At 41.4% G+C, this 27,779-nt stretch overlaps 1 protein-coding gene across 1 annotated transcript in view; it reads left to right on the top strand.

Annotated features, from left to right (window-relative positions):
• Positions 1-27,779, top strand: part of COL9A2 (collagen type IX alpha 2 chain) — a 114,757-nt gene that overhangs the window by 61,323 nt on the left and 25,655 nt on the right. Inside the window, exons 10-21 of the mRNA XM_069756980.1 lie at positions 2,587-2,634; positions 4,677-4,733; positions 11,088-11,141; positions 13,260-13,313; positions 15,932-15,985; positions 16,813-16,866; positions 17,183-17,236; positions 19,061-19,114; positions 19,344-19,397; positions 19,492-19,545; positions 19,698-19,742; positions 23,270-23,323. Of these exons, the coding sequence (XP_069613081.1) occupies positions 2,587-2,634; positions 4,677-4,733; positions 11,088-11,141; positions 13,260-13,313; positions 15,932-15,985; positions 16,813-16,866; positions 17,183-17,236; positions 19,061-19,114; positions 19,344-19,397; positions 19,492-19,545; positions 19,698-19,742; positions 23,270-23,323 (636 nt within the window). The remainder of the gene's footprint in view (positions 1-2,586; positions 2,635-4,676; positions 4,734-11,087; positions 11,142-13,259; positions 13,314-15,931; positions 15,986-16,812; positions 16,867-17,182; positions 17,237-19,060; positions 19,115-19,343; positions 19,398-19,491; positions 19,546-19,697; positions 19,743-23,269; positions 23,324-27,779) is intronic.

Genomic DNA, 27,779 nt, shown 5'->3' with positions numbered 1-27,779 from the left:
CCCAGATCCAAGATGGCCACGGAGTCCTTCTGGGTCCTGCAGGGAGGTGGCTTATCCGTGCATGCTGAGAGCAGGCGCCGGCAAGCCTCCTGCGCTGCCTGTCAGATCGCCGAACTGTAGCAGGGGTCTTCACCTCCTTATCTGTGCTCCTTCGCCGGCCTCTGATTTGTGGATGACAGGTCACTGCTGAGATTTCAAACAGAGGAAGCAGGTCATCACAGACCGGAGGCAGGCAGACGGGCCAGGGAATCACAGACAGGGAGCAGACCCTGGGTACAGTCCGGCCCCTGTGCACCGAAATCTAATTAGCAGAAAACTTCAAATGGCGATTGAAGAAGAACCACAAAGCAGATTTCTTCACCAAAGGTATCAATGTAATCAGTATTACTGCATCATTACAGACATATCTTTACTTTACATTACAAATTCGTGCTGGCGTGTTTCCTTTAAAAATATAAATATTTGGGCATAAAAGGAAGAAAAATCAATGGTTTAATTTTCACTGTGTTGCGAAAGGAACATATTAACACTTTTTAGGGGTCATTACAATTAACACCATATGAAATACAAGTATGTATATTTTGTTTGCGTTGTTATAGCTTTTAAATAACAAATAAAAAAAAGTTAAAATGTTTGATATTTAATAGTCTGCTTACCTGTTCCTCAACACTCCACAATTGCACTGCATAAGCAATTAAGTGTATAACATATAGGCTCTGATTTGTTATTGACTTTATATTTTTTTCTGCAGTAAAAAGGGTTCTAACACTTTTTTTTAGCTGATTCGTTAATGACATGGCACCTTTTTAAAGTTAACATTACTACCTTTTTAAATTAATATTACTTGGTTTCATCGGTTTTTTTTATTCTGCATTCTGGACCTAGTTTAATTTTTCGAGATGATTTAGCCTAATGTATCTTTTGTGACTTTTTGAAATGTCAGAAATTTTGTGCAATTGTACTTCAGTATCAGTATCAATATTTGTTTAATTTTATTTTTCTGCAACATTTTAAAGCATCTTGTGACTTTTTACTCTAAAAGAGTTGCAAAAAAGGTGCAAAATAAAGTCAAAAAGTAGGCTATCCGGAAAAAAAGTTTTTGCTTGTTTTTGTTAAAATTTATGAACCAGTCTGTGCCATTTTGAAGAATTTAAGGCAAAAAATAGCACAGAATACTAAAAGACAAAAAATGGAAAAAAAGATGTCATGAGTTCTAGGCTTTGTAATTGATAACTACGGACAGTTCTAAAATGAGACAACCTAAGGTGAGGAGAAGCAAGACTATGCAGTTGGTAAAATCTTCTGCCCTTGATGAGTTGTCCGGGCATAGGTATTTTATAACTATTCTGTCCCCGGGGCCTGTGGCTGCAAATATGGCTCTGTGAGATGCTGGATCTTTTCACCTTACTTACAATTGGCGACGTTCGCAGATAGCTTAACTCAGCTGCAGGCACACATGTTATGAAGAATCCAGAAGAGACTTTCTTTAAGAATTTGTGTTGAATGCATACAAACAGCAGCAGGTAAAAAAGACTTTCTTCAGACAGGCTAAAAGCACATGTGCTTCTAATGAAGCCAAGATGGAGACTGACACACAGGGAGAAGAAGAAGGAAGTGACATGCCACCCAGCAGAGGGAGACAGGGAGACAGAAGGGACAAACTTCATGGAAAGGAAGGATTTCAGTTATGCAAAACACAGGAACACATAGCAACAATAACAATATGAGAGACTGCAATACAGCATGTAAAATGTACAGGACAGTCTGTAAAATGTCTCATTCATGGGACATAACAATAACCCATCTACAGAATACAGATCAATGTGGTTCTGACTTCCGGCGCCCCCACTGATCAGCTATTTTTGTCGCCAGATGTAAATGCTTTGATCGGAGCTGCTGAGTGTTGTAGATGCTGTTACTGGTCTTGTTTCAGCATAACCGGGCTGCAGTAGTTGGCTACCTGTAAATAGTTGCCTATACCAGGACAGCCCCTTTAAGCACTGCTCCATTTCTGGCATTTTTCTTATTTACGTACATTGTTACTTTTATATTTGTTACGATTTTGCAACATTTTCATTATGAATCTTTTCTCTTTCATTGCTGGTTTATAAATGTCCCCCAGTGCGTATTAGTCTGACTGCGCTGACAATGTAAATAGTCACTTGTGCAATTCCGCTAGCTGAATCTCCCATTAATAACTGACCTCCATAGAGACTTATTTTAGCATATTGTTCGCATATATTCTCAGGATGTTCTATGAAACTGTCACCTTTCACCATTTACCTCTAGGGTATGATCTGAGAGTGCATTCTTCTTTCTATAGTCTGTATTTTGCTATTTGCATTGACATTCATTATGCGAAACTTGTTATCAGCGTTCTTTTTTCTTTCCTCAGTACTATCGGTGTAACACATTGTCCCTGTGCAGTTCCTAAATTGCAGAATGAACAGTAAATGCTGAGTCTGTAATTATGTGACTTTACGAGTATAGAGTATAAATAGCTAATAAGACAGTAGCATTCCTCAATGGATTAGTCCTGTAGTTTCAGTGCATGCAATGTACAATGGGATTTCCTTTATGTTTTAGGGTCCATCAGTGAGCTTCCAAGGCTTGGAAGGCAGTGCCGATTTCCTGGTGAGTGACCTTCTTGGGGGGTGATCCATTTACTACGCTGGAGCTTCCATTGTTTTTATTTGATTCCCCAAATATTTCCTTTAGAATTGAGGTTTCTTTATTCTGAACTTGCTGCACAGGGAAATTTTCTTTGAAGCAAAATAAATAAGTGCTGACAAGCAAGTGATCAAAGAGGACATTTAAACCCAGTACAATATTAGGAGTTGTGTAGTCTGTCTTGAAATTGGCTGTCTGGAAATATTCACAGCTTGACAATGGGTAAATACTTTTATGTTGGCTAAACAAAAAGACAGATAATAGCGTTCTACTGAGAATAATTGGGGACATTTATGAAAAATGCTAAAAAGCAAAAGTCACTTTGTTTCTTAAGGCAGCTGATCAGATGTTTCTTTTATCTTCCAGACAGAATTAGACAATGAGACCGAGCACTTTATTGGCTGAAATGGCAATGTCATGCCATGCAGTGTTTGTTAGGAAAGTCTTATGTTACTTTTTGTAATGATACATACTTCTTAATATATGAAATATAGCTGAACGCTGTAGTAAGATATTCTTTTTGTAAAGGACACTTGTGAACCAGACCATATATGTTCAGAATTTGAGATAGATGTTCTTTTAAACCAACATGAAATGGTCTTAGTCCGTCTTAAAAATAAAAAATGAATCGTTGGTCTAGTCTATGAGATAGAAAGAGAAATGCGAAACACAGTGAGAACTAGGAAACCACTTTTATTCCCCAAGCGTAATCACGGTGCTCACAGGGAACATCAGTAAAATAGCACATCATTCAAACATGAAAACAACAGCATATTATCCTTCCTGACCCAGGGTTTCGCACTCTCTGCTTCTTCAGGGGCATGGTTCTTAATTATAATGATTATAGATTTCAATATCGTACTTGCTTTCTTCGATAATGAAAGAGTTTGGTGATGAGCTGGAGTGACAATGACTTAAACAACATTTTTTCAACAGAAATGTGGCTGTCACTTTTTGCACTCACTCAGCTATTTCATGCCATGTATGGAATAGCTTTACAATTCAAAAATACAAATTTCCAGACCTTACTACTTTATCCACATGTAGCAGACATCCTAGAACTGCTTACAAGCACATCTTCTGTGCCTTTAGGTAAATAAGGCCACAATAATGCTTCATCCTAAAAGGAAAAATATCAATGTTTAAAACACACTAGTATTAAATATATTACACTGGTACAGAGTGATTTTGGTGCCAACGATGTTTGAATGGTTTTATATTAAGTTTGTGGTGCTGATAAATAATATGACTTCGGTTTTGCCAGATTGGCTATAGTATCTGAGATATTTAATAATCACAGGAGAATTCTGGCTTTTATAGCATTATAAGACTACAAATTGAAATGCAAAATAATTATATGGGATGTTTCATTACCTAAGACATTGTTAAAGAGTCAAAAGACCAAAATATATTGCATTTGTTGTCACACACAAGTTGCATTGGGGAAATGCATTATTTTCATGGAAGAATTATCTAAAAAACTAGAACAAATTCCCCAATGGTAATGGATTTTTGAATTCCGCACCCTCAAATTATTCAAAATCCATTCAAAAAACTTTGTCACCAGAATTTTTTTTTTTTTGTAGACCTGTGTTATCATCCCTCATTATCGTTTATCAAAAATATAATTTTACAACTATTGTTATTAAAAACACCTAAGTGGCCAAATTTAACATTCAAAATTCCCTTATTGGTTCCAGTTACTTTCACCTGGCTACTACTAAAACCCATAGCATAACTATAAAATCCCCCAAAACACTGCATCCATTGCTGAAATTCCAGCTCCAGTATTGCTATGGTAGCTGTAAATATGCACCTCAATCTAATGAAGGTTGCACACTCACATACTCTGATACTAACCCTTTCCCGACATTGGACGTACTGTCTAATATTTATTCTACATATTCTATCTATTTTTGCAATGCACTTACTAGTTTAAATGTTTTGTATAATGTAACATTTATCAAATTAATGACTAAACTGCTCAGTCTGCTGTTATTTTCTAGTGCCCATCAAATTGCCCAGCTGGTCCAAAGGGTCCTCAGGGTCTGCAAGGGGTTAAGGTAAGATTTTGTTGCACACACTTTTCTGATTTTGTAACTTTTTTAAAAACAGCATATTTTTATTAACATTTCAGAGTTTAAGGCCATGTTCACACAATCCTTTTTTTAATGCGGAACCGCAGCGATTTTGCCGCTGCGGGTCCGCAGCTGTTTTCCATGCAGGGTACATTACAATGTACCCTATGGAAAACAGGAACTGCTGTGCACACATTGCGGAAAATCCTGAAAAAAAGCCGCGCTGAATAGCTGCGGTAAAAAAGAAGGACCATGTCACTTCTGTTTGCGGAACTGCAGCGGTTCTGCACCCATTGACCTCCATTGTGAGGTCAAACCCGCAGTAAAACCCGCAGACGAAAAAAATATCTGCGGGTTTTCTGCGGTTTGTGGTGCAGAACCGCTGCAGCAGGAAGTGCGTGGGTGGAGTGTGGCTGTCCCCCCGTGCCCCAATCCCACCCCCCATGCTCCGATGCCACCCCCCCGTGCTCCTACTTCCCCCCTGTGCCCTAATCTCCCCCCCTTATACTTACTGGGCCTCCCGGTGTCCGTCCGGCTGTCTTCTCCCTGGGCGCCGCCATCTTCCAAAATGGCGGGCGCATGCGCAGTGCGCCCGCCGAATCTGCCGGCCGGCAGATTCGTTCCGGCCACATTTTGAGCACTGTGATAACCTCACAGTGATCAAAATAAAAAAAAGGTAAATGCCCCCCCCCCTTTATCACCCCCATAGGTAGTAACAATAATAAAATAAAGAATTTTTTTTTCCCCCACTACAGTTAGAACTAGGGTTAGGGTTAGGGGTAGGGATAGGGTTAGGGGTAGGGTTAGGGTTAGGGGTAGGGTTAGGGGTAGGGTTAGGGTTAGGGGTAGGGTTAGGGTTAGGGGTAGGGTTAGGGGTAGGGTTAGGGTTAGGGGTAGGGGTAAAGTTAGGGGTAGGGTTAGGGTTAGGGGTAGGGTTAGGGGTAGGGTTAGGGTTAGGGGTAGGGTTAGGGGTAGGGTTAGGGTATTTTCAGCCATTTTAACCCTAAAAAAACTTCCTAGAAAACACACAGACTCTGCAGAGAAAACTGCATAAAAAACTGCACTAAAAACCGCATCAAAAAACGCATTAAAAAACGCATCAAAAAACGCATCAAAAAACGCACCAAAAACGCATCAAAAAACGCACCAAAAAGCACCAAAAAACGCACCTGCGTTTTCTGCCAAGAGCTGCGGTTTTTAGTGCAGAAAAAACAGCAGGGAAATCAGGAACGTGTGAACATGGCCTAAAGATGGCAGCACTCTTTCTCCAAAAACATGGCAATAAGGAGTTAAAATACGATAGTAATATATATATATATTTGTATAAATATATATATATATAACGTATATATATATACTATATACATACACACACATGCATACATACAAGTGTTCCTCACTAAATTAGAATATCATCAAAAAGTTCATTTATTTCAGTTCTTCAATACAAAAAGTGAAACTCATATATTATATAGAGTCATTACAGAGTGATCTATTTCAAGTGTTTATTTCTGTTAATGTTGATGATTATGGCCAATGAAAACCCAAAAGTCATTATCTCAGTAAATTAGAATAATTAACAAAAAACACCTGCAAAGGCATCCTAAGCATTTAAAAAGGTCCTTTAGTCTGTTTCAATAGGCCCCACAATCATAGGGAAGACTGCTGACTTGACAGATGTCCAGAAAACAGTCATTGACGCTCTCCAGAAGGAAGGTAAGCCACAAAAGGTCATTGCTAAAGAAGCTGGCTGTTCACGGAGTGCTGTATCTAAGCATATTAATGGAAAGTTGAGTGGAAGGAAAAAGTGTGGTAGAAAAAGGTGCACAAGCAACTGGGATAACCACAGCCTTGAAAGGATTGTTAAGAAAAGGCCATTCAAAAATTTAGGGGAGATTCACAAGGAGTGGACTGCTGATGGAGTCACTGCTTCAAGAGCCACCACACACAGACGTATCCAGGACATGGGCTACAAGTGTCGCATACCTTGTGTCAAGCCACTCATGACCAATAGACAACGCCAAAAGTATCTTACCTGGGCCAAGGAGAAAACTGGACTGTTGCTCAGTGGTCCAAGGTGTTGTTTTCAGATGAAAATAAATTTTGCATTTCATTTGGAAATCAAGGTCCCAGAGTCTGGAAGAAGAGTGGAGAGGCACAAAATCCAAGCTGCTTGAGTGTGAAGTTTCCACAATCAGTGACGGTTTGGGGAGCCATGTCATCTGCTAGTGTAGGTCCACTGTGTTTAATCAAGACCAAAGTCAGCGCAGTCGTCTACCAGGAAACTTTAGAGCACTTCATGCTTCCCTCTGCTAACAAGCTTTTTGAAGATGGAAGTTTAATTCTCCAGCAGTACTTGGCACCTGTCCACACTGCCAAAAGTACCAATACCTGATTTAAAAACAACAGTATCACTGTGCTTGATTGGCCAACAAACTCGCCAGACCTTAACCCTATAGAGAATCTATGGGTTATTGTCAAGAGGAAGATGAGAGACACCAGACCCAACAATGCAGATGAGCTGAAGGCTGCTATCAAAACAACCTGGGCTTCCATAACACCTCGGCAGTGCCACAGGATGATCGCCTCCATGCCACGCCGCATTGATGCAGTAATTGATGAAAAAGGATCCCCGACCAAGTATTAAGTGCATTTACTGAATATACATTTCAGTAGGCCAACATTTCTGATTTTAAAATCATTTTTCAAGCTGGTGTTGTAAGGTATACTAATTTACTAAGATAACAACTTTTGGGTTTTCATTGGCTGTAAGCCATAATCATCAACATTAACAAAAATAAACACTTGAAATAGATCACGCTGTTTGTAATGACTCTATGTAATATATGAGATTCACTTTTTGCATTGAAGAACTGAAATAAATTAACTGATATGATATCCTAATTTAGTGAAAAGCACTATGTTATCTAAATTTATACTGTGTGTATATATACAGTTAGGGCCAGAAATATTTGGACAGTGACACAAGTTTTGTTATTTTAGCTGTTTACAAAAACATGTTCAGAAATAAAATTATATATGTAATATGGGCTGAAAGTGCACACTCCCAGCTGCAATATGATAGTTTCCACATCCAAATCGGAGAAAGGGTTTAGGAATCATAGCTCTGTAATGCATAGCGTCCTCTTTTTCAAGGGACCAAAAGTAATTGGACAATGGACTCTAAGGGCTGCAATTAACTCTGAAGGCGTCTCCCTCGTTAACCTGTAATCAATGAAGTAGTTAAAAGGTCAGGGGTGGATTCCAGGTGTGTGGTTTTGCATTTGGAAGCTGTTGCTGTGAGCAGACAACATGCGGTCAAAGGAACTCTCAATTGAGGTGAAGCAGAACATCCTGAGGCTGAAAAAAAAGAAAAAATCCATCAGAGAGATAGCAGACATGCTTGGAGTAGCAAAATCAACAGTTGGGTACATTCTGAGAAAAAAGGAATTGACTGGTGAGCTTGGGAACTCAAAAAGGCCTGGGCGTCCACAGATGACAACGGTGTTGGATGATCGCCGCATACTTAATTTGGTGAAGAAGAACCCGTTCACAACATCAACTGAAGTCCAGAACACTCTCAGTGAAGTAGGTGTATCTGTCTCTAAGTCAACAGTAAAGAGAAGACTCCATGACAGTAAATACAAAGGGTTCACATCTAGATGCAAACCATTCATCAATACCAAAAATAGACAGGCTAGAGTTAAATTTGCAGAAAAACACCTCAAGAAGCCAGCTCAGTTCTGGAAAAGTATTCTATGGACAGATGAGACAAAGATCAACCTGTACCAGAATGATGGGAAGAAAAAAGTTTGGAGAAGAAAGGGAACGGCACATGATCCAAGGCACACCATATCCTCTGTAAAACATGGTGGAGGCAACGTGATGGCATGGGCATGCATGGCTTTCAATGGCACTGGGTCACTTGTGTTTATTGATGACATAAGAGCAGACAAGAGTAGCTGGATGAATTCTGAAGTGTACCGGGATATACTTTCAGCCCAGATTCAGCCAAATGCTGCAAAGTTGATTGGATGGCGCTTCATAGTACAGATGGACAATGACCCCAAGCATACAGCCAAAGCTACCCAGGAGTTCATGAGTGCCAAAAAGTGGAACATTCTGCAATGGCCAAGTCAATCTCCAGATCTAAACCCAATTGAGCATGCATTTCACTTGCTCAAATCCAGACTTAAGACGGAAAGACCCACAAACAAGCAAGACCTGAAGGCTGCAGCTGTAAAGGCCTGGCAAAGCATTAAGAAGGAGGAAACCCAGCGTTTGGTGATGTCCATGGGTTCCAGACTTAAGGCAGTGATTGCCTCCAAAGGATTTGCAACAAAATATTGAAAATAAAAATATTTTGTTTGGGTTATGTTTATTTGTCCAATTACTTTTGACCTCCTAAAATGTGGAGTGTTTGTAAAGAAATGTGTACAATTCCTACATTTTCTATCAGATATTTTTGTTCAACCCTTCAAATTAAACGTTACAATCTGCACTTGAATTCTGTTGTAGAGGTTTCATTTCAAATCCAATGTGGTGGCATGCAGAGCCCAACTCGCGAAAATTGTGTCACTGTCCAAATATTTCTGGCCCTAACTGTATATATATATATATATATATATATATATATATATATATATATATATATATTTATATTTATGCATATGACTTTGAATGCCCATCAGTATCCATTTGGACTGTAGAATTAGAGAAAACTCACAGCTCATTCTTGCAAATATTTGCCCTGGTCATGTTTATTACAGCAAAACAACAGTGTTCCCCTGTTTAGCCTTAAGCATTAATTTATTATTTAACCATAGCTTAGAAGAAAATGACTGCCCCTTCTTGATACGTATATTGTAGCACGTTAAGGCACAATACTGGCAGGTATTATTCTTTAACATCCAAGTAGCATTAACCCCTTCCCGACCTCCGCCGTACTATTACAGCGGAGGTCGGGTCCTCTGCTTTGAGGTGGGCTCCGGCGCTGAGCCCACTTCAAAGCTGGGACATGTCAGCTGCAATAGCAGTGGGTGAAATCGCGATTCACCCGCTGCTATTAACCAGTTAAATGCTGCTGTCAAACGCTGACGGCGGCATTTAACCGGCGCTTCCGGTCACATGATCGGGGGTCGGTGATGCGTCAGGATGGTAACCATAGAGGTCCTTGAGACCTCTATGGTTACTGATGCCGGCCTGCTGTGAGCGCCACCCTGTGGTCGGCGCTCATAGCAAGCCTGCATTTCATCTACATAGCAGCGATCTGATGATCGTTGCTATGTAGCAGCGCCGATCCCGTTGTGCCAGCTTCTAGTCTCCCATGGAGGCTATTGAAGCATAGCAAAAGTTAAAAAAAAGTTTTAAAAAATATGAAAAAAATAAAAAATAAAAAAATATAAAAGTTTAAGTCACCCCCCTTTCGCCCCATTCAAAATAAAACAATAAAAAAAATCAAACCAAAACATATTTGGCATCGCCGCGTTCAGAATCGCCCGATCTATCAATAAAATAAAGGATTAACCTGATCGCTAAACAGCGTAGCGAGAAAAAAATTGGAAAGCCAGAATTACGTTTTTTTAGTCACCGCGACATTGAATTAAAATGTAATAACGGGCGATCAAAAGAACTTATCTGCACAAAAGTGGCATTATTAAAAATGCCAGCTCAGCGCACAAAAAAATAAGCCCTCACCTGACCCCAGATCACGAAAAATGGAGACGCTACGGGTAACGGAAAATTGCTCAATTTTTGTTTTTTTAGCAAAGTTTGGAATTTTTTTTTACCACTTAGATAAAAAGTAACCTAGACATGTTTGGTGTCTATGAACTCGTAATGACCTGCAGAATCAAAACGGCAAATCAGTTTTAGCATTTAGTGAACCTAGCTAAAAAGCCAAACAAAAAACAAATGTGGGATTGCACTTTTTTGCAATTTCACCGCACTTGGAATTTTTTTCCCGTTTTTTAGTACACAACATGCTAAAACCAATGATGTCGTTGAAAAGTGCAACTTGTCCCACAGAAAACAAGCCCTAACATGGCCATATTGACGGAAAAATAAAAAAGGTATGGCTCTGGGAAGGAGGGGAGTGAAAAACGAGAACGCAAAAACGAAAAAGGGCAAGGTCGTGAAGGGGTTAAGCCATGTTAGAACTAATTTACATCCTTTTACTGTATTATAGCATTTTTGTATTAAAGCATTTTTGTATTATAGCGGTTTGTTTTTTATTTATACAGTATAACATTATGTATTTAGCAATTTGATACCAAACCTTTTATTAACGATACCAAAACTATGAGATTGTTTTTAATAATCAGATTTCTTGATTTCTAGGGCCACAAAGGACGCCCAGGTCCCCTTGGTGAGTCAGGAAAACAAGGAATAACAGTAAGTAAATAATTATTTACGGGGAGATGGCTGTATGCAGGTATGAATGCATACCTGCATACAGGGCCGGACTGGGACTAAAATTCAGCCCTGGCATTTGAAGTCACCAGGCCCACTTGTCACATGGTGACTGTATAATATCTTTGTACACTTGTAGGTTACAAGAAGTGAGGGGAGTGTAACACGACTATATAACATAATTACAGCTGTATCCAGCATTACAGCTCAGCCCCCATAGAATGTAATGCAGCCAGTCCCCATAGAATGTAATGCAGCCAGCCCCATAGAATGTAATGCAGCCAGTCCCCATAGAATGTAATGCAGCACAGCCCCATAGAATGTAATGCAGCACAGCCCCATAGAATGTAATGCAGCACAGCCCCCATAGAATGTAATACAGCACAGCCCCCATAGAATGTAATGCAGCACAGCCCCCATAGAATGTAATACAGCACAGCCCCCATAGAATGCAATGTAGCCAGTCCCCATAGAATGTAATGCAGCCAGCCCCCATAGAATGTAATGCAGCCAGCCCCCATAGAATGTAATGCTGCCAGTCCCCATAGAATGTAATGCAGCCAGCCCCCATAGAATGTAATGCAGCACAGACCCCATAGAATGTAATGCAGCGAACCCCCATAGAATGTAATGCAGCACAGACCCCATAGAATGTAATGCAGCCAACCCCCACAGAATGTAATGCAGCCAGTCCCCATGGAATGTAATGCAGCCAGCCCCATAGAATGTAATGCAGCACAGACCTCATAGAATGTAATGCATCCAACCCCCATAGAATGTAATGCAGCACAGCCCCATAGAATGTAATGCAGCCAGCCCCCATAGAATGTAATGCAGCACAGACCCCATAGAATGTAATGCAGCACAGCACAGCCCCATAGAATGTAATACAGCACAGCCCCCATAGAATGTAATGCAGCACAGCCCCATAGAATGTAATGCAGCACAGCCCCATAGAATGTAATGCAGCACAGACCCCATAGAATGTAATGCAGCACAGACCCCATAGAATGTAATGCAGCACAGCCCCATAGAATGTAATGCAGCCAGCCCCCATAAAATGTAATGCAGCCAGCCCCCATAGAATGTAATGCAGCACAGACCCCATAGAATGTAATGCAGCCAGTCCCCATAGAATGTAATGCAGCACAGACCCCATAGAATGTAATGCAGCACAGCCCCATAGAATGTAATACAGCACAGCCCCCATAGAATGTAATGCAGCGCTGCCCAGCCCCATAGAATGTAATGCAGCCAACCCCCATAGAATGTAATGCAGCACAGACCCCATAGAATGTAATGCAGCACAGCCCCATAGAATGTAATGCAGCACAGCTCCATAGAATGTAATGCAGCCAGCGTCCATAGAATGTAATGCAGCACAGACCCCATAGAATGTAATGCAGCCAGTCCCCATAGAATGTAATGCAGCACAGCCACCATACAATATAATGCAGCGCTGCCCAGCCCCATAGAATGTAATGCAGCCATGCCATGTAATAAAAAAAACAAAAAAACACTGACTCTACTCACCTTTCCTCTTGCCCCGCGCTGCTCCTGGCTCTGTTCTCAGCAGCTGCAGTCTGCCCGCCCGGTCACACAGCAGGTGCGCGATGATATGACGTCATTGCGCACCCGCAGTGTAAGCGGCAGACAGAGCGGGGAATGATGGGAGAGGGAGCGACAGCAGACGCTCTGTCCCCATCATTGCATTCAACTGTACCGGTGTCTATGACGCCGGTATAGTTGAATGCGAGGCCGGGAGTGTGCTGACAGCGAGGGGAGTGTGCCGACAGCGGCACACTCGAGCGGCCGACTACTGCCATCGGCCCTTCTGGCATTTGCCAGAACTGCCCGATGGCCAGTCCGGCCCTGCCTGCATACAATAATGTCTGGTCATATGCAAGATTTATGGTTAATTTAAATGACAAGAGGGATCGTTAGGAACTGTCTTTACAATCTATTTGGTGAGTGAATTAAACATGACCAATAGTAACATATTCTTCATGTGTGACCCCTTACTGAGTTACTATAAAGTAAAACAATACATACAGTACATTTCAGTAAATAAATTGTATCATTCTGTATTCTTAATTACAGGGACCAAAAGGAGATGTTGGCATTTCTGGTGAACAAGGAATCCCAGGACCCCCGGTAATTTCTAGTAATTTTCTGTAAATAAGTGGCTTAAAAATGTATTAATGATGTCACTAGACTGCACCTGATGCACACAACCACAACCCACATACAGCACAGACCGCAGTGGAACAGGGGAGCAGATAGTTTTTGCCATCCTTTTTCTTATTGTCAGTTTATACTTGTTAGGAAAGCTGTAGGCGTATCATATTGTCTGGGATCATATTGTGTGTTCAGGGACTGGGGTGGCCATCATACTGTGCGGAAGGCTGTGGGGATCCATTGGAGTGCCCGCCAGGACCGTGGGGTACTCAAGTCAGGTCCGGCGGTTCTTAAAAGGAATGTCACGGCAGCAGTGACCCGGTCCATGGCCCAGGGCGTCCAATAAAATTAATGAAAGGGGAAAATAAAGTTTGTAGGGGAATTGTTCGTGATGCCACCCGTGGTGCTCGGCAATAGGGAAATGGCCAACGCTGCGGTTCAGGTCCACTGGGGCAGATGGTGATGCAGCAGAGATGTTTCAGCTCTCCACGGGTAGAGCTAGACCCTAGGACAGTTAAAGAGTTGAAGTCAATGATGGTGAATGTTGTGATGCAGGGCAGGTGACGCAGTAATAATTCAGAGGACACAGCAGGGTGCAGTTTTCCACAGTTTACTGACAGTTCTTAGAAGCAGTCCCCAGCCGGGGTGCTGTGTCCTCTTGGTTTGTGGTCCAGCCAGCTCTCAGGTAATTTGGAGTACACTTAGCCAGGACCCCATTCTTATGTTCCTTTCCTGGCCATCTCACTGCTCTGGCTCCTGCCTCTCATGCCCTGCGCCTTCATACACAGTGTCCCAAGCCAGCATCCTCGGATCCTGTTGGGCGATGTCCTTCTGGTCCCCTTGATCCTATGTGGCTGCCTTTTCAGCGGGTATGTGTGGTTGTGACACGTACAGATACCACAGCCTCCGGTTGGCTAGCTGAGCCTTGTAGTTCTCCACTAGTCTGGGGGCCATTTCCCCACTGCAACCTTGTCCCTCTATCCAACTACAGTCGGCATGGATTCGGGCACCTTGGGTGGATTTCTCACTACCCGTGCTCCTAGGACCCCTTCTCTCTCTTCTTTCTGTCAGGAGCTTCTCTCTATCTTCCTTGTTCTCTCTCTGTCCTCTGGTGCTGGGACAAGCTCCTCACTGCTCAAGTCCTCAGTTCCAACTGTCTAACTCCCTAACCGACTCTTCCCTCTTGTTGCTATGACAACTCCACTCCCTCTTCCCACACCCTCTACCTAGTTCCCTCCAGGCCTATAGAGGTCTAGTGTTGGATGCTAGTGTGTGGGTTTTGGGTAGTGCCCCTTCCTTACCTGAGAGCGGAGTACCACACCTCTGGCTGAGATGCAGTACTTCTGTGGCGATGGACTCTCAGGGGCACCACATCATCATACGGTGTGTGGCTAGCAGTGGAGACATCATACTGTGTGAAAGGGGAATTGTGGGTGATCATACGGTTTTGGGGACTATGGGACCCATCATATTTTGTGGTGATGTTATTGGGGAAATAATACATTGTGATAGGCTTTGGTTTAAATTATTCTGTGAGGAGGGCTGGAGAAATTGAACTGTGTTCTGGGAGAAGTGGGGGTCATCATCCTTTGTGAGGGTTCTGGGGAATTATTCTGAGTGCGGATCAATGGGGGCTTTCATGCTGTGTCTGTGGGGGGGGGGGGAGAGAGGGGATATTATACTGTGTGTGGAAAGCTGTGGAGACATCATATTGTGTGCGTGGTGAGCTGAGGGGACATCACACTCTGTATGGGGGGAATGTAGTGGTTTATACTGTATGTGTGATGGGGCATCATAGTGTGTGGAGGGCTGTAGGGGATTATACTGTGTGAAGAGCTGTGTTTGCCTGTGTATGGAGGTATGATGGGGGATCATACTGTGTGTGGATACTGTGAATGATCACACTGTGTGAAGGGACCGTTGGGGATCATACTGTGTGTTGGACGATGTGGGGGCATTACACTGTGTGGGGATCAGGTGTTTGGGGATCTGTCGGGGCCATAATACTGTGTGTGTGTGTGTGTGGGGGGGGGGGGGTTGTGGGGAAATCATAGTGTGTAGAGGGTTGTGGGAGCCATCATACTGTGTGTGGGGGTTTGAAGGGAATCATACTGTGTGGGTGACTGGGGGGTATCATACTACTTGAGGGGTTGTGGAGGCTTTATAATGTGTGTTGGGAGCTGTTGAACAAGGTGTAACGGCTGAATAATAAGCAGTATGATTTACTGTTTTCTATAAACTTTATGAAAAGCAGTAAATTATATAGTTTTCATTAGCTGCTACAGGTAAATAAAGCATGTTACAATAAGTACATAACATTTGTTGGCAGTAACAGCTAGTCAACATACTTAAGCTCAATAGTAAGCATTACAATTCATATTAAATAATAATAATAGCAATAATATTAATATTGAATACAATACAGAATTAATTTCAGCCGTTTGGTTTGATTCTCCGCTAGAATCTTGGTTTCTCATGTGGCATCTTATTAATTGCCCACCCCTTGTATATAACACTTTTGATTTCATCTACAGTATATGTGCCATTTTTTGTGTATACAGTATGTTGTACAGTATTTTATTTTTTTATTACAGGGCCCACAGGGTATTCGTGGTTTTCCAGGAAACAGTGGACCCAAAGGAGAGACGGTAAATCAGTTTTATAACCAGAACTTCTCTGTAAATCCAAAATGGACATATTTTTGCGTTAGATTATATGTTGTCTGGATGGCTACATTCTTGTTTTAATGACTTTCCTGATCCTGTTATTGTTTTATGATGGGATCACCATTGCAGACAAAAGATGGAGTTTTCGAAGTTAAAGGGAACCTGTCACCTGAATTTGGCGGGACCGATTTTCGGTCATATGGGCGGAGTTTTCAGGTGTTTGATTCACCCTTTCTTTACCCGCTGGCTGCATGCTGGCCGCAATATTGTATTGAAGTTCGTTCTCTGTCCTCCGTAGTACACGCCTGCGCAAGGCAATTTTGCCTTGCGCAGGCGTGTACTACGGAGGACAGAGAATGAACTTCAATCCAATATTGCGGCCAGCATGCAGCCAGCGGATAAGGAAAGGGTGAATCAAACACCTGAAAACTCCGCCCATATGACCGAAAACCGTTCCCGCCAAATTCAGGTGACAGGTTCCTTTTAAGAAGTTCCTGTTGTGTTTCTCTGTACCTGTTTATGGAAATGGTACTGTTAAATTATAGCTAAGGTGTATCAGTTTTTAGACTAGAATTTTATATGCGATGCCTTTGTACTCAGGAAACTCACAGTGCTGTTGTTTCCAAAATTGCATCTACTGTCAGCAACTATTTAGTGTTTGAACACATTCCAAAACAGTGAATTATTAAGTTTTGTCTACATGAGGATGCGACCATGCCATGGATAGAAATAGACTTTTTGGAGAAAAGCATTAATATACAGATCTGTGATTGATTCTAACAGTAAACTTTTTCCTGTCAATTTATTAGGGTCCCATTGGATATAAGGGAATGATCGGATCAGTCGGTGCAGCAGGGAAGCCTGTAAGTTGACATAACATAACACAGCGCCGTATTTGTGCGTGTGTGATATTATACAAGTAGTGCATCCAGTATTATACAATGCTGTCTAACGTTATACAGTGATTTTTGCTAGTTTGGATACATGTTCAGAACATTACATTTTACTACAGCAGGGAGCACAAAGGTGAAATCCCACATCCTGTTAGTGCGGATTTCTCAGTCCTCATTACAGAATCCCCCGGAGAGTAAGAGTGTTTAATTAAACTGCACTTAGGATGGTTATTATCCTTAATGAGTCCGGCCTTGCAAAGTCTTTACTCCTTTATGTCTGTTGCAGGGTGAGGAGGGGCCAAAAGGGCCTCCAGGAGAGCCGGGTGAGAAAGGAGACAGGGTAAGTCAAACTTGTTTCATCTTCTGTTTAATATTAATATGAGACTTAATATTATAATTATATTTAATATTAGACACCTAATCCTTGTAGAATTCACTGATGTATATTTTAAGGGAGCTGCACTATCATTTTGTGAACATGGTCACTGTCTCTTCGTTCTTATTTTTATGCACCAACATCTGGAATAGAGAAGTGAGTTAGGAAATTAGTAAATCCACTTAGGTATAGTGTGCACCAGTTATGGTCTAGAAGCGCTTACCTTTATCATTGGACCCTTCTTATAGGTATGGAAGCGATGTTAATGTCCTATGAAATTGTGTAAAATACATATAACAACTCATATGTAAAGGTCAAGTTGTAAGTTTCCCTCGTTTGAAAAAGGATTATTCCTAAATTATTTTCATGTTGATGGGCAGCACAATGGCTCAGTGGTTAGCACTGTTACGTTGCAGCACTTGAGTCCTGGGTTTAAAACCCACCAAGGACAACATCTGCAAGGAGTTTTCATTTTCTCCCTGTTTGTGTGCGTTTCCTCTCACACTCCAAAGACATACTCATAGGGAATTTAGATTGTCAGCCCCAATGGGGACAGGGATGATAAGGTATCAATGTTTAATAATAATAATGTTCTTCTTTAACAATTTTACACCTAAAAAAATCCCAAATTCAGCTATTTTCATTACACAAACCTAATATGGTACAAATGAACTTACAGTAATTTGCAATATTTATCTTCCCAACATATTTGTAACCAAGAATATATAAATACATTATGGAATCTACTGTAGCGTCTGTCGGCGCCTCCACATGGTTCCCCTCCTCCCACCATGTGGAGACTCAGGCTTACTCACCGCCCTTGCTCCGGCGTGGTCCATGGTGTGCTCCTGCTTCCTGGTCTGTGTTCGTGCGTGCGCACCCTGCTTTTAACGGGGCAGTATGCGAACATGGTGAAATGCCCTCAGCTGACAGCTGGGAGGCATTTACTTAATGTGAACATCTGCTAGATGTCTCCCAGTCAATACCTGTGAGGCATCTCGTACAAAAGGCACCCTCCCCAATATGGAGGTGCCTGAGCAACCCCTATAGTTACTGTTAGGTGGATTAGTGTGTGCAACTGTATGTTACCAGGTCCCCCATCCCTAGTCTGTTAGTACTATTCCTGTATCCTACGTTCCCATAGTATATTATTATTTATTATTATAGCTCCATTTTTTCCATATTGATTAACTTATTATAAAGTTATTCCCACATCATGTGTTCCATTATTCCAGTATAGTTTGCCCATGTTCCTGTCACTGCTTCAGTGGCATCATATTCCTGAAGCCGCATCTGCGGTATCCATACCCAAACTCTGGTCCTGGTGTGGACAGGCCTGTGTCTGTTGTTCCTGGTCCTAGTGTGGCCAGCTCCAGAACTGTTCCTGATATCTATGGGTGTGAACAAGAACCTATCTCCTCCATCCACATTGTCAGTACAATCTGTCAGTATCCAGTTTCGGCTAGTCAGTGACCTCAGTCATGTCTCCGAGTGTCAGCGAACCCGACCCCTGGGATTGGCAGCTGCAGTATCGACGCCTGCCTAGCAGTGGTACATGGGGGCTAACAGCAGCACAGACTGTCTCCAGCCTCAGAAACCCCAGTGAACACCAGGTAGCCTCTAAGTTTCACTCCTTCCTAGGCAGGTGCAGCCCTGTGGCACACTGGTTCCACGGACCTCATGCGCCACATGCAGGCAGCTATGCTATGATTCAAAGTCTAATTCTATGCATGTAGTTTGTGTTTCCATCCAAGTGTTTCTTAAGTCATCAACCAATTTCTATTGCAGGGTGCTCGGGGAGGTATTGGACAGATTGGAGCAATGGGACCAAAGGGCAACAATGTAAGTTTTTGTTTAACATAGCAATAGTGATCAATAGGAAATAGTGGAATATAATTATGTACCACTGCCCTTCAAGTTCTTCAAGCAATAGTTTATAAGAGGTTTCAGGCACTTGTAAGCATAAGTAAATATCAAATCCTCTTGACCAGTGAGTGCTGAAGTAGGGTAGTATTGAAGTTTTTGATGGGAGATGAAAGTAACATTAGCAACTCTTATTCTGCCACTACAGGGCCTACCAGGTATTGATGGCAAGGATGGTACCCCAGGAATTCCTGGATCAAAGGTGGGTTATTTATGTAATCAATCTTTTATTAGTAATATCACAATGATTTTTTGCCTTTATGTGTTGTTTTAATTCTTCTTTTTTTCATGTCTAGGGCAGCACTGGCCAAAATGGCATTCACGGTTCTCCTGGTCATCAAGGGTTATCTGTAAGTAAGGTTTCTCCATACATTGATAAATAACACAGCTAGTTCTATTTCTCTAAATCTGTTGTGATATATTTTCTTGGTAATCATGCTTTTCTGAAGTTATACTTTGGTGGTCTTTTCATAATATAAGTTGCCTTATATATGTTTTCTAGGGTTTACCTGGCCAGTCTGGTTCTAAAGGCGGTCTTGGACAAAAGGTTTGGTATATTTAACCATTATTTTTCATGCCTGCATTCTAGGATGAGGAAAAGTTATTTAGCATTAACCTATCCTAATAGACATTTTAGGATTTGTAGTTATTATTTTTACTTATATTAGTCCTTCTGAAGGCAATAAGGATCTCAATTCCAGCCAATTTTGTGTTGAAAAAGTAAAACAGTGCTCCTTCACTTCCGAGCTCTTCCGTGCATCCAAACAGTGGTTTACCCCCCCCCCCATATGGGGTATCAGCATACTCAGGGCATATTAGACAACAACATTTGCTGTCCAATTTCTCCTGTTACCCTTGGGAAAATAAAAAGTTGGAGGCTAAAAAAATCATTTTTGTGGTAAAAAAAAAATATTTTTTATTTTCACGGTTCTGCGTTATAAATTTTAGTGAAACACTTGGGGGTTCAAAGTTCTCACAACACTTTTAGATAAGTTCCTTGGGGGGTCTAGTTTCCAAAATGGGGTCACATGTGGGGGGTTTCTACTGTTTAGGCACATCAGTGGCTCTGCAAACGCAACACGACGTCCGCAGACCATTCCATCAAAGTCTGCATTCCAAAACGGCCCTCCTTCCTTTTCGAGCTCTGCCATGCGCCAAAACGGTCGTGCCCCCCCACATGGGGTATCAGCGTACTTAGGACAAATTGCAGAACAAGTTTTGGCATCCAATTTCTCCTGCTACCCTTGAGAAAATAAAAAATTGGGGGTGAAAATATAATTTTTATGAAAAGAATATGATTTTTTATCTTTACGGCTCTACATTATAAACTTCTGTGAAGCACTTGGGGTTCAAAGTGCTCACCACACATCTAGATAAGTTACTTAGGGGGTCTAGTTTCCAAAATGGTGTCAATTGTGGGGGGTTTCCACTGTTTAGGCACATCAGGGGCTCTAAAAATGCGACATGGCGTCTGATTTCGATTGCAGACAATTTTGCATTGAAAAGTCAATTGGCACTCCTTCCCTTCCGAGCTCTGCCATGCGCCCAAACAGTGGTTTACCCCCACATATGGGGTATCGGCGTACTCAGGACAAATTGTACAATGACTTTTGGGGTGCAATTTCTCCTGTTACCCTTGGTAAAAAAAAAGCAAATTGGATCTGTAGTAATTTTTTTGTGAAGAAAAGCTAAATGTTCATTTTTTTAAACATTCCAAAAATTCCTGTGAAGCACCTGAAGGGTTAATAAACTCCCTAACAAAAAAAATTTGATGCCAAAATTGTGCTGATGTAAACTAGACATGTGGGAAATGTTGCTTAGTAAGTATTTTGTGTGACATATCTGTGTGATTTAAGGGCATGAAAATTCAAAGTTGGAAAATTGCGAAATTTTCAAAATTTTCGCCAAAGTTCAGTTTTTTTCACAAATAAACGCAAGTCATATCAAAGAAATTTTACCACTGTCATGAAGTACTATATGTCACGAGAACACAATGTCAGAATCACCAGGATCCGTTGAAGCGCTCCAGTGTTATAACCTCATAAAGGGACAGTGGTCAGAATTGTAAAAATTGGCCTGGTCATTATCATGCAAACCACCCTCGGGGGTAAAGGGATTAATATTTGTGCAGTTGATGTCACCTTTGTATTGTTTGGTGAGATCAAGTCCATAAATTAGTAATGGAGAGTCATCTATAAGATGCTTCTCCATTACTAATCCTATAGTTGCATTGTAAAAAAACACACATTCAGAATAAAGTCTATTATTTGAAATAAAAAAACACACTATTACTTTTTTATTTAATATAGCAAACACAGTTATACTCACTTAATGCCCATTCCTCTGAAGCTATGTTGACTAGTGGTGGCTTAATCTCGGTTATTGCCCCTGAGCTACGGTGACCTCAGTGAGATCTCCGCTAGCACAATGAGAAATAGTCTCAGCAGAGAGTTCCCCGCAGTTCACCGTGAGAACCCACTGCTGCAACGTGAGAGGGTATGTTCACATAAGAACTAGATCATGAACTGGTAGAAGATTGTGGCCTGGACTAATAACCACTTGTGTTTGCGTTGCTTACACATGGAAGAGGTTGAAGGGAAGAAGGCAAGCTGGTGAAGGAAGTGTAATGCTTTTGGCAATGTTCTAATGGGTTCCTGGCATTCATGTAGATCATACATTGACATGGACCACTTACAGTACCTGAACATTTTTGCAAATCAAGTATAGTCCTTCAACGCAGCAGTATTCACTAATGACCATGACTGCTTTTCAAAAGATTTATGCTCCCTGCCACACTGAATTGTTCAGAAAAAGTTTGGCGAATACAAGGAAGGTGTAAACTTGACCTCCTATAAATCTTAATCCAATTTAGCATTTGTGGCATTTGCTGGAAAATAACTGGAATCCATTGATGTCTAACTTCATAACATCTTTGGCTGAATAACAAAGGACACCTACAGAGGTCTTATGAAGTCCACATCCTGTTGAGTCACAGTTATTTTGCCCTACACAATATTAGGTTTGAATTTCATAGCTGATCAGTGCAATCTTATGTTACCGTATATTGATTTTATAAAAAAAACACTTTATCATTCTCGATTTACTTGAGGTTTCGAGTTTTATTAACTTAGCTTTTAGCGTATTTTAATGTAATATCAAATCAAGTTTTATATTTGTAGGATTAGTAAGTTAGAGGATGAGTGACAGAGTTTTTGTTAGCTTTTTCAATGTGCTAACTTGACTCACTTAATTGACACTTAACAAAAATGTTATTGTAACTCTTAATAATTTTATTTAATTAGTGAGAAATAGCATTAATTGTGATTGCCCACTACTAGGACAACCCCTGCTCAATCTAAATGGTTCCCCATGGAAAAAAAAAAACACTTATACTCACCTCCTGTTCCTGGGGCTCACGTGCGGCTGTTCTAACATGTGAGCATGGCACCCAATCAATGCTGGGGTCACTGTCTATGTATTTGTAATCAATAGGAAATGAGAGCTATGGCTGGTTGCTCACTTGATTTCTAATACATCCGAGGCAAGGACAGTGACGCCAGCTCTGATTGGGTGCAGAGCTCACATCTCACAACAACTGCTCTTGAGCCCCGGGAACGTGAGTATCGACACCTCAGGAACAGTGTCGGCATGAGAGGTGAGTATAAGTGTTTTTATTTTCATGTGGGAAAACATTCAGATCTAGAAGGGTTTGTCCTAATAGTGGACAACCCTTTTAAGCCAAGCGATATTGGCACATTGTGGCAGCCAGATCAAGGTGTCATCCTGGGTGCTATTTTAAATTAGTGCGTCCTGCAAAGTCATGATGACCTCACTGCAGCCTACTTACCAGAAGAAGCCCTTGCGATGCCAGCAGGCAATACAAAGTTCACAGTACTATGGTCAGGCTGCCACAGAGTACCAACATGGGTGCTACACCAGGGTCCTGTGAATTGTTTTGTGCAACTCTAATAAGAAGGTAATTGACATTGTAAAGCTTGTTAACAATATTATAAATTCCAAACAAAAATTTTATAGACTGTCAACTGTAACCTGCCATATAATTATTTTTTAAAGGGAGAGCCAGGATCTCGTGGAGAACCAGGATTTATTGGAGCACCGGGAAAGGAGGTAAGTGTAGAAATTGGTTTTATATGTTTTATTTTACATCTTATTGCTATTTCCTTTCATGAGAAATATATTGTCAAGGACATCAAATTGGTCACATTCTACCGTATTTTAGAATGCAGCTTAGCATTGCCATCTAGTGCACTCTCCCAGTCATAATCACAATTCTCTCTGACTCTCTGTGCTCACCTATATTATAAGTGTACTAGATGGAGGCCCTATGCTATCGCATCGGGAGGTCGGTAATGTCACGATGGGGGCAGGCTTTGCAGCATTGAGAATCTCTCCCCATGTGCTCACCCACTCAGCCACTCTCTCTTTCCCCATGTGTTGACTTCTCCCATCTGTGCGCTCTTCTGTGACCTACCTCATGTGCTATCCCCCTTGTCTGCTGACTTTCTCCTTCCTGTGCTGCGTTGTTTTGCATCAGGGGACTCATGTACTTGTCTCCTACTCTTATATGCATTGTTTTTGTCCCAGCGATGCTGTTGCTCTTCAAGAGTCTCATTTGCCCTTTGTTGTCTTCAACCTTGTGCCTTTGCTGCTTTCCTTTCATTGTCATTGGCGTACTTTTTAGGAGGAGCCATGTTGGCGTTGATATTTTTTTTAAAGGGGTTATCCCACGAACGAAAGTTCATTTTAAAAATTGTCTGTGTCTGACCGTGTACAGAACATACCAGAGCTCCTGAGCAGGGGAGGAAACAAAAGACAATACTGACATTACAGCAGGAGATCGCAGAGGATACATTTTATGAGGTAAAATATTGTTTAAAAACAGTCAGTGAAATATTTTACCTGACATAATGAATCCTCTGTGATCCCTTGCTGTAATGTCAGTATTGTCTTTTGCTTCCTCCCCTGCCCAGAAGATGTGGTATGCTCTGTACACGGTCAGACACAGGCAATTTTTAAAATGAACTTTCGTTCGTGGGAAACCCCTTTAACCCCCTTCTGACATTAGACGTACTCTCCCGTCGAGGTGGGGTGCGCCCGTATGACCACCGACGGGATAGTACGTCATATGCGATCGGCAGTGCTCACGGGGGGCGCGCGGCCGATCACGGCCGGGTGTTAGCTGACTATTGCAGCTGACATCTGGCACTGTGTGCCAGGAGTGGTCACGGACCGCCCCGGCACATTAACCCCCGACACGCTGCGATCAAACATGATCGCAGTGTTCCGGCGGTATAGGGAAACATCGTGCAGGGAGGGGGCTCCCTGCATGCTTCCCTGAGTCCCCCAGAGCAATGATATATGATCGCGTTGCTGCGAGGGTCTCTTACCTCCTCTTCCCTGCAGCAGGCCAGGATCCAAAATGACCACGGGGCTGCATCCGGGTCCTGCAGGGAGGTGGCTTACCAGCGCCTGCTCAGAGCAAGAGCTGGTAAGCCTGCAGGAGTGCACGTCAGATCGCTGATCTGACACAGTGCACAGCAAAGTGTCAGATCAGCGATCTTACACTATAACATGATGCCCCCCCGGGGCAATGTTATAGTGTAAAAAAAAATATTCACATGTGTAAAAAATGTTTTTAAAAATTCCTAAATATATATATACAGTATATATATATGTATATATAAATACATTTCTTTATCTAAATAAAAAAACAATAAAAGTACACATATTTAGTATCGCCGCATCCGTAACCACCCGACCTATAAAACTGTCCCACTAGTTAACCACTTCAGTGAACACGGTAAAAAAAAAAACAAGGCTAAAAACAACGCTTTCTTATCATACCGCCAAACAAAAATATCAAAAAGATGGATATAAATAAACATGGTACCACTGAAAACGTAATCTTGTCCTGCAAAAACGAGCTGCAATACAGCATCATCAAAGAAAAAATAAAAAAGTTATAGTCCTCAGAATGAAGCGATGCAAAAATAGTTATTTTTTCTATAAAATAGCTTTTATCGTATAAACGCGCCAAAACATTAAAAAAAATGATATAAATGAGGTATCACTGTAATCATATTGACCCGAAGAATAAAACTGCTTTATCCATTTTACCAAACGCAGAACGGTATAAACGCCTCCCCCAAAAGAAATTCATGAATAGCTGGTTTTTGGTCATTCTGCCTCACAAAAATTGGAATAAAAAGCGATCCAAAAATGTCATGTGCCCAAACATGTTACCAATAAAAAGGTCAACTCGTCCCGCAAAAAACAAGACCTCACAAGACTCTGTGGACCCAAACATGGAAAAATTATAGCTCTCAAAATGTGCTAACGCAAAAAATATTTTTTGCAATAAAAAGCGTCTTTCAGTGTGTGATGGCTGTCAATCATAAAAATCTGCTAAAAACCCCACTATAAAAGTAAATCAACCCCCCCTTCATCACCTCCTTAGTTAGGGAAAAATTTTAAAATTAAAAAAATGTATTTATTTCAATTTTTCCATTAGGGTTACGGCTAGGGTTAGGACTAGGGTTATGGCTAGGGCTAGGGTTAGGGCTAGGCTTAGGACTAGGGTTAGGGTTGGGGCTAGGGTTAAGGCTACAGTTAGGGTTGGGGCTAAAGTTAAGGTTAGGGTTTGGATTACATTTAAAGTTGGGAATAGGGTTGGGATTGGGGATAGGGGTGTGTCAGGGTTAGGGGTGTGGTTAGGGTTACCTTTGGGATTAGGGTTAGGGATGTGTTTGGATTAGGGTTTCAGTTATAATTGGGGGTTTCCACTGTTTAGGCACATCAGGGGCTCTCCAAACGCGACATGGCGTCCGATCTCAATTACAGCCAATTCTGCGTTGAAAAAGTAAAACAGTGCTCCTTCCCTTCCGAGCTCTCCCATGTGTCCAAACAGGGGTTTAACCCAACATATGGGGTATCAGCATACTCAGGACACATTGAACAATAACTTTTGGGGTCCAATTTCTCCTGTTACCCTTGGGAAAATACAAAACTGGGGGCTAAAAAATAATGTTTGTGAAAAAAAAGGATTTTTTATTTTCACTGCTCTGCGTTATAAACTGTAGTGAAACACTTGGTGGTTCAAAGTTCTCACAACACATCTATATAAGTTCCTTGGGGGGTCTAGTTTCCAGTATGGTGTCACTTGTGGGGGGTTTCTACTGTTTAGGTACATTAGGGGCTCTGCAAACGCAATGTGACGCCTGCAGACCATTCCATCTAAGTCTGCATTCCAAATGGCGCTCCTTCCCTTCCGAGCCCTCCCATGCACCCAAGCGGTGGTTCCCCCCACATATGAGGTATCAGCATACTCAGGACAAATTGGATAACAACTTTTGGGTCCAATTTCTCCTGTTACCCTTGGGAAAATACAAAACTTGGGGCTAAAAAATAATTTCTGTGGGAAAAAAGAAGAATTTTTATTTTTCGGCTCTGCATTATAAACTTCTGTGAAGCACTTGGTGGGTCAAAGTGCTCACCACACATCTAGATAAGTTCCTCAGGGGGTCTACTTTCCAAAATAGTGTCACTTGTGGGGGGTTTCAATGTTTAGGCACATCAGGGGCTCTCCAAACGCAACATGGCGTCCCATCTCAATTCCTGTCAATTTTGGGGCGTACTCAGGACAAATTGTACAACAACTTTTGGGGTCCATTTTCTCCCGTTACCCTTGGTAAAATAATGAATACACATATATATATAAAAAGCAATAAACATATAGTGTGCATTTACCAGAATATACCAAACCTATAACATAATGCACAACTCATAGAATCATAGTAAATGTAATTTTATTTATTAAGCTCAGGCAAAACGCGTGTCGGGCGGGTGCTGGCTATCACGGGACCACCCATATAGTTAAGTATCCCACTGCTTTATATAGCCGCTCTGTTGTCTGGTTTATGGGCTCTAGGTGCATTAAGAGCACACTGTGCTGCTATACTAGTGATTATATTGTGCTGCTATCTGTATTACATTATTGTGCAAGGGGTTTTTCCTTTTCTGCCAGATGGATTCTATGTGCAATGTCCACGCTGTGTTGCCATATAAATAATTGCATCTTGCTGCTATAATAATTTGTGCACATAGCTTATAACTTTTACAAAAAGTCTTCTGTACGGTATTTTATCTATACCCCATCCTTATATTTATTAATATTCTGGCACTATTAAATTAAATTCTCCGGAATTATACACCTTGTGGCACCACAATTACTTATATGGTACTATGTAGTATTTTATAGTTGGTGATCCCGTTACAGACGAGACTGTTATTTTTATATTTTGTGGATACTAATATTGGAATTATCATTTGCATATATTTGGATGTTTATTGGAGATTTACTTATCTTCAGCAGTCGATGCTATGAGTCATAATATATGGTATTTTGGTCTCTGTGTTATCCCGTACCTCTTTTTTCCACCTTGTTTTGTTTTTCCCTTCTATTTATGCTATGTGATTTTTTCATGATTAATAAAATTACGTTTACTATGATTCTATGAGTTGTGTGCATTATGTTATAGGTTTGGTATACCTTGGTAAAATAAAA

The sequence above is a fragment of the Ranitomeya imitator genome, chromosome 3 (genome assembly GCF_032444005.1).
Source record: "Ranitomeya imitator isolate aRanImi1 chromosome 3, aRanImi1.pri, whole genome shotgun sequence".
NCBI lineage: Eukaryota > Metazoa > Chordata > Amphibia > Anura > Dendrobatidae > Ranitomeya > Ranitomeya imitator.
Note: the sequence above shows the minus strand (reverse complement) of the source record. Positions and strands in the feature narration are given on the sequence as shown.